The sequence below is a fragment of the Centruroides sculpturatus genome, unplaced genomic scaffold (assembly GCF_000671375.1).
Source record: "Centruroides sculpturatus isolate CEXI.00-Female unplaced genomic scaffold, Cexi_2.0 scaffold1343, whole genome shotgun sequence".
NCBI lineage: Eukaryota > Metazoa > Arthropoda > Arachnida > Scorpiones > Buthidae > Centruroides > Centruroides sculpturatus.
The window spans coordinates 68,192-80,772 of NW_019385600.1; the positions used below are offsets into that span (position 1 = coordinate 68,192).

The 12,581-nt window shown below is 29.2% G+C and overlaps 1 protein-coding gene across 1 annotated transcript; it reads left to right on the forward strand.

The window, feature by feature from the left end:
• The first annotated feature begins 974 nt into the window (after positions 1–974).
• Positions 975–9,767, forward strand: LOC111640476. Its single transcript, XM_023386485.1, has 5 exons — positions 975–1,547; positions 1,615–1,762; positions 1,831–2,060; positions 2,127–2,380; positions 9,638–9,767. The coding sequence occupies exons 1-5, from the start codon at positions 1,443–1,445 to the stop codon at positions 9,765–9,767; spliced, it is 867 nt and encodes a 288-aa protein (XP_023242253.1). The 5' UTR covers positions 975–1,442.
• The last annotated feature ends 2,814 nt before the right edge of the window (positions 9,768–12,581 follow it).

The following is a 12,581-nucleotide window of genomic DNA, read 5'->3' on the forward strand; positions in this document are numbered from 1 at the left end:
TTTATCTAACCATTTAAATGGGCTTTGTGAACTATCTTTATATGTTTTCTCAGCATCCATTATTTATGAAATTTGATGAAACGGAAACACAACTAACAGGTGGAATATGGTTTCCTTTATTTAAGGTTATCCAGGAAAAACTAAAATTTAGGTAAATTTAGGCAATATGTTATTTAATAGAGGGTTTTAACCAATAATCTACATTTTATTTTATAATAAATATCGGAAGAACTTCAAAATACACTTCATATTTTTTGTAATTTATCTCATCATATATATTTCTAACTATTGTATTTAATTAGTTATTTTGTAGTGCACCCGATAGATTATTATTTAGGATTCATAAATAAAAACGGAACCTGGACGGGAATATCAGGAAAACTTGCTTACCATGTGAGTAAATATAGAATTCCTGTAGCTAGAATAAGTTAGCATCTAAAATATTCATTGGACAAACAACAAATTATCTCTTTTATCAAAAACAATAGTTTAAAATCTATATTTTTTTCAATACAAGAAATACAGTAGAGCGTCGTTTATCCGAAACGTCGATTATCCGAAAGCATTTTAGTCGGCAAATTTAAATTTTTTCTAGTGTTGTGGCGATGCAATCTTTGGCTATATTTTGGGCTACTCCAATTTTTTTAGCTGGCAGCACTGGTACTTTTGTGTGGTGTTTTTCTGAGGACTGTGTGTCGTGCTGAATCGAACGTTTTTGATACTAGATCAACTTCTAAAGTATATATTTTTTTAATTTTTATATTTTTCAATATTTTTATTTTGTTTGTACAAAATAAAAAATTATTTTTAACGATACAATGGCCACAATTATTATTTTAGAAAGTTTTTGTTAGGCTTACCATCGACGAAAATTCAACGCGAAGTAACACGAAACAAAAAAAAATTTCAACATGGAATAGGTTAATATATTTTTTGTACATAATCGGTTATCCGAAAAATAAGTTATCCGAACAACCCCAGTCCCCAATTGATTCGGATAAACGACGCTCTACTGTATAATGTACCAAATTGCAAATAAAGTCAGCCTACTTTATTCTTTTGAGTAAAGTATGTAATTGATAATTATCGCAATAATCTAAATATTTATTGTTTAAGTATTAACTCTTGTTACAGACTGAAAAATACGGATTCTACATATAACATGAGGTTATGTAAAAAACGTGTATTATATTTTTATAAATTTATCGTTTCATTTATAATTCAATATCCTCTTATTCGTACAATAATAAGAAAATTCAACAGAAAACCGATCAAAATTTCGCAGTGCAAAACAACTTTATTAATACAGAAAATATTGTTTGATATATTAAAATTAAGATATAAATTTAAAACAATTTACTTTTTAATATTTAAGTTTGTAATTTTAGAAAGCTGATGTGTGTTTTATTGGTGTGGAAGTTAACTACGATCGTTTTCGTGCGATGGACTTTTCGTCTGTCTTCGCATCCTTTTCAGAAGTTTTTATCATCAAAGCACCAGATAAGGTTTCTGATTGGAATTCTCTAACTAGGCCATTTTCCTTAGAAGTAAGTAACTATAAAATATCTCGAATCCTACTTACCTAAATATGTAATTATATCGTTGATGAAATAGATATGGATCGCTGTATTTCTGAGTGTATTAATATTTGGTCTGGCCCTACATACAGTTCTTCGAAAGGAGTTCATTGGAGTGCAAACTCGAGAACGTTGGACACGTTGTCGAATTTTTTGGAATTTATTTTGCACATTTTTGGGGCAAGGTGAAATTATTTAATTATGGTGAAACCAAAGGTTTGAAAATTATATGTATATATTTAATGCCATTTAGGACTAAACGTAGAAAAGGTGAAAAGGTTTGCATCCAGATTTATGATAGGCACGTGGTGGTTATCGATTGTTGTTCTGGTATGTGGTTACAGCGGGGCATTAATGTCATTTATGACGTGTCCTTTAACTGAATCCTTTCCAAGAGATTTTCAGGAACTTGCCGTTTTTGTACGTAATGGTAAGTACTCATGCGGAACATACGAAGGACTTGCTACTTGGAAAGAAATCTTGGTAAGTGTTTTGAATTTTCATACTTTATAATGGCTTTGCAAATAACGATGTAATTATTAATTCCAGCTGTCGAAGTCCGAAAATATCAGAACTATAAAACAAAATATAGTAGAAAACAACAATTTAATGACTACGCCGAAAGCCATTGTGAAAATGAATAAAGAAAAATTTGCTTATATAATGTCCAAATTTGTAATTGTCCAGTTTATCAGTAAAGAAGAAATGCATAAATATGTCATTTCAACAGATGATCTTGGTACCTCGCCGATCGCTTTTCCAATTAGAAAAAATTTTCCATTCAAAAAGAATATAACAAATACGTAAGACAAATTTATATATTTATTTATGTAATACAATTTATATTTTTCCTCACTTAAAACCGGTAAATTTTTAATAGAGTAACTCGCTTGTTTGAAGCTGGAATTATAAAAAAATTATTACATTTAGAAACTGAAAAATCGTTACCGTCCTCATCGCAATTCCAAGCTTTATCAATCGAAGATATTAAAAGTTTATTGTTATTTATGTTCTTTGGATATTTATTGTCTATAATCTGCTTAACATTTGAAATAATATTTGCAAAAATAATTAACAATATGACTTTCAAAAAGCTTTATTAATTTTGATATTTGCTAAATTCATCCTATTAGTAACTTTATTCATAACTAGCTGCAAGGAACCGCTTCGCTGGGTTTTTATTTGTGGGCAAAAAGTAACGATAGCGAAGATTAAGATAATTACATTATAGCCAATCTTACCCGTTTTCACAGAATGCAGGAATTAGGTTCCCCGTTTCCAGACTAATTAGAGACCTGGTTTCCATTCTATTTCTGAACGTCTCCTGTTCACGTCCAGTCAAACGAACTATTTTAAACGTTTCTGGAACGTTTACAATCGTTTTATAATTGAACCAATATTCGAATTTTATGTTCGAATTAAATTCTAACAAATTCGAACATAACATTCGAAATAGAAAACCACTTTCAGTCCCATATCTCCCGTACCTTTATAGCTATCGAGACGCAACCACCATAGTGCACGAATGGAGACTTGGGGCTACTACCACATACAAACACCATTCACGTGCGATGTGTAGTTTTGGAGGATAAGTGAAATATAGGGACATACACGTCCATTTTTATATATATAGATATAGATATATATTTTAAAGCACATAAACAAATCTTTGTAGTTTTTGCACTGTCAATTAATTACAGTAAATAATAAATATCGTTTTAATACGAATAATACTCAATAAATTCTAAAGATTATTCTTTAGGGTATTTCATAAATTCGTATTTTGCACAATGAATGGAAAATTCAAGTTTATAGAAAAACTATACTTTTGTATAGCTTCTTACTTTTGAAATTAACTATAAATATAACATGTTTCTATAATTAAATACGATGTAAAATTTAACTTAATAATAGTCGTAAACTTCATATTCGTTATTGTAGACTAATTAACACTAATAATTGTTGTTATGTTAATTTTATTTGTTTAAAATGTATACATTTTATATAAAAGTATTTTATAAATTTCTTTTGCATTAAAATATATTATTTACTGCAAAAATTTTAAATTGGGTATTAAAATATTTGAAGTCAACTGAATTATTATATCCTTATTGCTTTTCTTCTGATGCAAGCAAGCAAACGAATGTGTATTAATTAAATAAAATTATGAATAAATCTATAACAAACTATATAATACGTTTTATCAATATCTAAATTCATTATTCACCTATGAAAATACAATATTAAGATTATAAATAATTTATACAAGGTATATGTTAAAAAAAATTAATAATACAGCTTATTTAATTGGACTGAATATTTAAAATATTGTGGACGTATAAATTTTCACTGTTGTTTTTCTGACTGTCTGTCCATTCTTAAGCTTCAAACGAAGACAGACACATGAAAGCAGAAAGTGGATGTGGCTAGCTTTGGAGCAGCAGTCCCAAATAAACTATACAGGAACTTTCGGTTTGCAAAGTCAAGTTATATAAATTCAAATTCTTTCCTGAAATTAGTTAGATAGATGAAAAGCACGACTCTATTGCTAGAAATGATTGTAAAAATTTGTATTATTTTTAAATTTGTATTCTGTGTACAATGTAGTAATACATTAATGCAAATTTTACAGAAAGCAGATAATAAATAGCTCATATTACAGCTTTAACAACATTTATGGTTTTTTACTAGAAAATTATTTACTGAGCTGTGTATCTGGTAATCTGTGATAATATTAATATTAGTAATTTGCTACACTTTGGAGTATATTTTAGATCTGCTATAAGTTTTTATTTTATAAGATTACATAAATAATTTTGCATTTAATAAGAACACATACGTTTAATTTTCTTACTTAAATTCATTATCATATCATCAAAAACGTTACAAATATCATGAAGTACAGTACACTGACTAAAAAAAGTATGTGAGTTATTAAAAATATATTTTTTATCTAATTTTTTATATTTTAAAACAAAACACCAAGAAAAATAATTTTTAAAATTAAGATTTAAACTATGCTCAGTTCTTAAGAAGGGGAAACTAAATCCTACTGTACCTGATCTTTTAGCTCATGTGGAGTGAGGTTAATTAATAGTTGGTATTTTAAAACTGTTTTCATATCTAAATTACGTACACACTCTTTAACAAATTTGTCTTGGAGAAATTAAAATTTACCAATTTTATTCCAATCGAGATATTTCGAAAAAATTATTCATGTATTCTTTGTCTAATACTTGTACTCTAAAATTAAATTTTATTTTGTGTGTCTAATATGATTTTTTTATGAATAAAGTAAAAATTATATAATATTTTATATTAATTCTCAGTTTAAAAAATTCGCAAATTCAGAAATAAACTCGCGAATTAAGTCACTTCTTTGACTTATTAAATCCCACTTAACATAATTTTTTATTCGTCAAATATTATTCCCATATAATTCCAATTTTTTATATTTTCGGTTAAGTAGACAGGAAAGATATTATACCTTCATAACTGTCAATAAATTTAAAATAATTTAAAGTAAACATGAATAAATTTTTTGGTCAATAATTTCAATTACAATTATCATGTATTTATTTTCTAAATTTTCTTGTTAAATGTTTCTGATTTATTATTGTGATTTCATCAGCTGATATTTTTCCTCACAAATATGACACAAAATGTCTACAATTACTGTATTAGAAAATATATCTGTATCTATTCCTACGTAACGATTTATTTTATTCAATAAAATATTCAAAACTTTTTGACTATTAAGTAAAAAATTATTAACAGCATCTTTATCACAATAACAATTGGTATATAATACGGTATTGTTATTTTCGATTATAACAATCGAATAACATATACAGTCGTCCCTCTATGACGCGGTAGATACGTTCCACTTTATACGAATTTCGCGTTGTAGGAATCCTTAAATGCATGAGCCAATCACAGTACGACACGTGTGCAGTTTATTGACTACGGCTGTTTGAAAGGTTTTCTTCCATAAAATTTACCGATTCTAGATGAATTTGACTCAACATTTCCAAAAACATGTATATTTTTTTTGGGAATAATCCGTATAAACTATGCTATAAACAAAAAATTGTCGGATTACTTACCGAGTGTGTACAGTCCGACGACGCCATTGCTTAAGCTTGTTTTCGTTGCACAGCAGTGCAAGAAACGGCTGGCGCGTTTTCTGATAAGTTATTTTTCTGCAAAAATTCACTGAACTTTGGAGACATCGTTAATAGAAATAATTTTTATGGCCGTTGAATAAGAAATGTTTTTTTTCACAAGAAAGGTATAAAATTACAGTGCTGTATTAGACTTACAGTACCTAATTTATATACTGTACAGACGATAGTAAACCTAACTTACCCGCCTAAACTATCCGTAGCGTTTAAGTAGTTTGGCTGCTTGTTTACTATTGGTCCAGATTCGACCAATCCTGTCGCGACACGAGTCGGCGATGACGTTTTATTGCATTTTATGAGTGTTTTAGCGTCTTTATACGAATACGGTCGTAATTTTTTCGCCGCAATATACGAATCCGCATTATATGAACCCGCGTTATAGGGGTTTCTACTGTAATAGATTTTATGAATTTAAATAGTTTTTATAAATCTTGAGTTAGGATCTAACGTGTTTGAAGAAACCTCTCAAATTTCTTCAAAATCTGCACGTATACATGTAATATAAAATTTTCAGTTTAACTTAATTTATCTGACAGGGTATATCAGGATTCATTGATTTTCCCTTTAAGTTTCTATAATAAATATAGTTTAAATATTATTTAATTTCTTACGTTTTGCATAATAAATAATCATTTTATAAATTTTCATTCTGATTAACGATACTCTCTAAGAGTAGTCAAGTAGACAATTATTTGTTTAATAGATCGAATTTATATTAACTTATGACGTATACTTTGCTTAATTGCTTCATTAGAAAAGTATTTTTAATGTATAACAACTACTTTGATCATAAACTGCACACAGAGAGATCGCATCATTCCATTACAGCCAGTTTTTATATGAAAATTGGACATATACCTTATTATATTCATATATCCATTTTCAAGTAAATAATTAGTATTAAAAAATTAGAATTATGTATTAAAAATTTATTTTTTAGTTAAGAATTTAACATTGAAAACCTTAACCATACGACATCGAATTTACGTTTCTTAATGTGACATTGAAATTAGCAGCAGTTGTACAAGATTTATGTTTCGTCATCACTCCGGTTACTTCTATCACCGAAGAGAAAATGGAATATTATGAGCTAATAACCTGAATGTACAATAAATAAATAAAAAGTTGAATGATGTCTAAATTCGTTACCAAACGACTGAAGTATAGACAGGTTAAAGAACTCACAGACAGAAAAGATTACACCTTCATAACCGTTAATAAATTTTAAAAAATTTAAAGTAAATATAAGTTTTTGGTCAATAATTTCAATTACAATTATCATGTATTCATCCTCTAAAATTTCCTGTTAAATGTTCGTGATTCATTACTGTGATTTCATCGGCTGAAATTTCTCCTCACAAATATGACAAAAAAATATCTACAATTATTAGAAACTATATTTATATCTATTCCTACATAACTATTAATTTTATTCAATAAAATATTTATAACTATCAAGTAAAAAATGATTAACAACATCTTTATCACAATAACAATTGGTATATAATACGGTATTGTTATTTTCGATTATAACAATCGAGTAACATATACAGTCGACCCCCTATAATGCGGTAGATACGTTCCACTTTATACGAATTTTGCGTTGTAGGAATCCTTAAATACGTGAGCCAATCACATTCCGACACGTGTGCAGTTTACGGACTACGGCTGTTTGGAAGGTTTTCTTCCATAAAATTAATCTATTCTAGACTAATTCGATTCAACATTTCCAAAACATGTATAATTTTTTGGGAATTATCCGTATAAACTATGCTATAAAGAAAAAATTGTAGGATTACTTACCGAGTGTGCACCGTTCGACGTCGCCATCGCTTAATTAAAAGCTTGTTTTTTCGCAGAGCAGCGCACCAAACGTCTGAAACGTTTTCTAATAAATTATTTTTCTGCGAAAAATTCGCTGAACTTTAGAGACATCATTAATAAAAATAATATTTATGCCCGTATAATAAGAAACGTTTTTATCACAAGAAATGTATAAAATTACAGTACTGTATTACATTTACAGTACCTAATTTGTATACTGTACAGACGTTAGTAAACTCAACTTACCCGCCTAAACTCTCAGTAGCGTTTAAGTAGTTCGGCTGCTCGTCCACCATTGGTCCAGATTCCACCAATCCTGTCGCGACACGAGTCGGCGATGACGTTTTATTGCATTTTATGAGTCTTTTAGGGTCTTAATTAATACGAATACAATCGCAATTTTTTTGCCGCGATATACGAATCCGCATTATATGAATTCGCGTTATAGGGGTTCTACTCTAATTGATTTTATGAATTTAAATAGTTTTTATAAATTTTGAGTTAGAATCTAACTTGTTTGAAGAAACTTCTCAAATTTCTTTAAAATCTGCACATATACAGGTTTTATGAAATTTTCAGTTTAACTTAATTAATTTATCTGACAGGGTATATCAGGATTAATTGATTTTCCTTTTATGTTTCTATAATAAGTAAAGTTTAAATATTATTTAATTTCTTACATTTTGCATAATAAATAATCATTTTATATTAATTTTCATTTTGATTAACGATACTCTATAAAAGTAGTCATGTAGACAATTATTTGTTTAATAGATCGAATTTATATATTAAGTTTGTTTAATTGTTTCATTAGATAAGTATTTTTAACGTATAATAACTACTTTGATTATAAACTGCACATAGAATAATCGCATCATTGCCTTACAGCCAGTTTTTATATGAAAATTGGGAATATACGTTGTTATTTTAATATATCCATTTTTCAAGTAAATAATTAGTTTAAAAAAATCAGAATTATGTTCTAAAAATTCATGTTTTAGTTAAGAATTTAACATTAAAAACCTTAACCCTATGACATCGAATTTACGTTTCTTAATGTGACATTGAAATTAGCAGCAGTTGTACAAGATTTATGTTTCGTCATCACTCCGGTTACTTCTATCACCGAAGAGAAAATGGAATATTATGAGCTAATAACCTGAATGTACAATAAATAAATAAAAAGTTGAATGATGTCTAAATTCGTTACCAAACGACTGAAGTATAGACAGGTTAAAGAACTCACATATGTAATATGCATTTAAAAGAAAACGTAAAAATTAAATTTTTAATGAAAATAATAATTCTTGTTGTACGGACTTTTCAAATTTGATAATAAAGAACCGTTTGAACAAATATATTATTTATGAAAAAATGCTTGTAAAACGGTAATATGTATCGAAATATCTTCTGGTACTTTCNTTTGTTAGGCTTACCATCGACGAAAATTCAACGCGAAGTAACACGAAACAAAAAAAAATTTCAACATGGAATAGGTTAATATATTTTTTGTACATAATCGGTTATCCGAAAAATAAGTTATCCGAACAACCCCAGTCCCCAATTGATTCGGATAAACGACGCTCTACTGTATAATGTACCAAATTGCAAATAAAGTCAGCCTACTTTATTCTTTTGAGTAAAGTATGTAATTGATAATTATCGCAATAATCTAAATATTTATTGTTTAAGTATTAACTCTTGTTACAGACTGAAAAATACGGATTCTACATATAACATGAGGTTATGTAAAAAACGTGTATTATATTTTTATAAATTTATCGTTTCATTTATAATTCAATATCCTCTTATTCGTACAATAATAAGAAAATTCAACAGAAAACCGATCAAAATTTCGCAGTGCAAAACAACTTTATTAATACAGAAAATATTGTTTGATATATTAAAATTAAGATATAAATTTAAAACAATTTACTTTTTAATATTTAAGTTTGTAATTTTAGAAAGCTGATGTGTGTTTTATNAAAATACATTTCATATTTTTTGTAATTTATCTCATTATATATATTTCTAACTATTGTATTTAATTAGTTATTTTATAGTGCACCCGATAGATTATTATTTAGGATTCATAAATGAAAACGGAACCTGGACGGGAATATCAGGAAAACTTGCTTACCATGTGAGTAAATATAAAATTCGTGTAGCTAGAATAAGTTAGCATCTAAAATAATCATTAGACAAACAACTAATTAATAGTGATGTAACGAATATTCGGTTACTATTCGGTATTCGGCCTATTCGGCCTATTTTTCGCTATTCGGCTGAATACCGAATATTTAATCACTATTCGCCGAATACCGAATACCTAAATTTTGTATTCGGCCGAATAGTGATTAAATATTCCTGTTTTTACTCCTGTTTTTAGGTAAACAGGAGTAATAAATAACAAAAGTACAGTAAATTAATCATTTTGGTATTTAGATCTAATGTTATCGGGTTAGTGTTGTTTGTTTACATTTATTTATAACTTACAACATGCACAAAATAAAAAAGAAAATATCAATATTAGTCACACGTATTCACAATTTATAATTACAAAGATCAGCACACGAACATACCTATTCGTCCGAGAATCGTCGCACATCCGAGTGTCCGACCCTGCCTATCTTTCTTTTTAAGCGCTTGTCTTTGCTCTTCCCTTTCTCTTTCCTCTATCGCTCTAATCCATGTATGCCTATGCATACATCATAATATACGCTCACGATACTTTCGATTCGTCACTTTTCTGTCTCAGATTTCCCATTTTACAATTACGTGACTCATAGTCTGGTGATAAAGGAGAAAACAGACAGATAGGACGTCGGTATAAGTCACAGATATGATTTCACTGATTCGAGACAGCTCGGTAGCCCGAACTGGCCCAGGCTATCGCCCGTGCACACTAAGTGACTTTCATTACAAGCATTTAGCTTTCCGAAGTCTATGACAATAATTATTTGGCATTGACGGCCGCGAATTTCGCGCCAATAAGCTGCCTCGACTTGTTCGATTATGTTATAGACTCAATTTCTTATTTATTTTCACATTTTTACTTGGCGGTCCTTCTCTGTTGTTTTTCCATTATTTACGCGTGTAGGTCATGTCATTGTTATCCACATTTGATATCATCATTTATGCTTACTTTATGATTACTGCCGCGACTCTCTTGTCTGTCCGCTACACGCGATTGGCAAAGCGTAGTGACAGCAGACCAATAGAGAGCAGGGTCCTCGCCATAATGCGGTTTGCGCGCCAATTTTCGTACGTGCGTTAATCGAGCCGAATAGTTTGGCCGAATATTCGGTTATTCGGTTACGCGGTATTCGGCCTGAGGCCGAATATACTATTCGTTGCAACACTACTAATTATCTCTTTTATCAAAAACAACAGTTTAAAATCTATTTTTTTATATACAAGCAATGTAATGTATCAAGTTACAAATAAACTACTTTATTCTTTTGAGTAAAGTATGTAATTGATAATTATCGCAATAAACTAAACATCTATTGTTGAAGTATTAACTCATTTTACAGACTGAAAAATGCGGAATCTACATATAACATGAGGTTATGTACAAAATGTATATTATATTCTTATATATTTATCGTTCCATTTATAATTCAATACCCTCTTACTCGTACAATAATAAGAAAATTTAACAGAAAACCGATCAAAATTTCGCAGTGCACAACAACTTTATTAATACAGAAAATATTGTTTGATATATTAAAATTAAGATATAAATTTAAAACAATTCAGTCTTTAATAATTAAACTTGTAATTTTAGAAAGCTGATGTCTGTTTTTCTGGTGTGGAAGTTAACTACGATCGTTTTCGTGCGATGGACTTTTCGTCTGTCTTCGCAACCTTTCCAGAAGTTTTTATCATTAAAGCACCAGATAAGGTTTCTGATTGGAATTCTCTATCTAGGCCATTTTCCTTAGAAGTAAGTAACTATAAAATATCTCGAATCCTACTTACCTAAATGTGTAATTATATCGTTGATGAAATAGATATGGATCGCTGTATTTCTGAGTGTATTAATATTTGGTCTGGCCCTACATACAGTTCTTCGAAAGGAGTTCATTGGAGTGCAAACTCGAGAACGTTGGACACGTTGTCGAATTTTTTGGAATTTATTTTGCACATTTTTGGGGCAAGGTGAAAATCTTTAATTATGGTGAAACCAAAGGTTTGAAAATTATATGTATACATTTAATGCCATTTAGGACTAAACGTAGAAAAGTTGAAAAGGTTTGCTTCCAGATTTATGATAGGCACGTGGTGGTTATCGATTGTTGTTCTGGTATGTGGTTACAGCGGAGCATTAATGTCATTTATGACGTGTCCTTTAACTGAATCCTTTCCAAGAGATTTTCAGGAACTCGCCGTTTTTGTACGTAATGGTAAGTACTCATGCGGAACATACGAAGGGCTTGCTACTTGGAAAGCAATCTTGGTAAGTGTTTTGAATTTTCATAATTTATAATAGCTTTGCAAATGACGATGTAATTATTAATTCCAGGTGTCGAAGTCTGAAAATATCAGAACTATAAAACAAAATATAGTAGAAAGTAACAATTTAATGAGTGTGCCGAAAGCCATTCAGAAAATGAATAAAGAAAAATTCGCTTATATAATGCCCAAATTTGTGATTGTCCAGTTTATCAGTAAAGAAAAAATGCATAAATATGTCATTTCAAGAGATGATCTTCGTACCTTGCCAATCGCTTTCCCAATTAGAAAAAACTTTCCATTAAAAAAAAATATAACCAATATGTAAGACAAATTTATATATTTATTTATGTAATAAAAATTTATATTTTTCGTTACTTAAAAACAGTAAATTTTTAATAGAGTAACTCGCTTGTNAACTTGCCGTTTTTGTACGTAATGGTAAGTACTCATGCGGAACATACGAAGGACTTGCTACTTGGAAAGAAATCTTGGTAAGTGTTTTGAATTTTCATACTTTATAATGGCTTTGAAAATG

Excerpts from the sequence above, each read along its gene's own strand:
- LOC111640476 (XM_023386485.1), top strand. The coding sequence starts at position 1,443 with ATGGACTTTTCGTCTGTCTTCGCATCCTTTTCAGAAGTTTTTATCATC. Across the intron at positions 1,548-1,614 it reads CTAGGCCATTTTCCTTAGAA|ATATGGATCGCTGTATTTCT; the intron begins GTAAGTAACTAT and ends TTGATGAAATAG. Across the intron at positions 2,061-2,126 it reads CTACTTGGAAAGAAATCTTG|CTGTCGAAGTCCGAAAATAT; the intron begins GTAAGTGTTTTG and ends TATTAATTCCAG.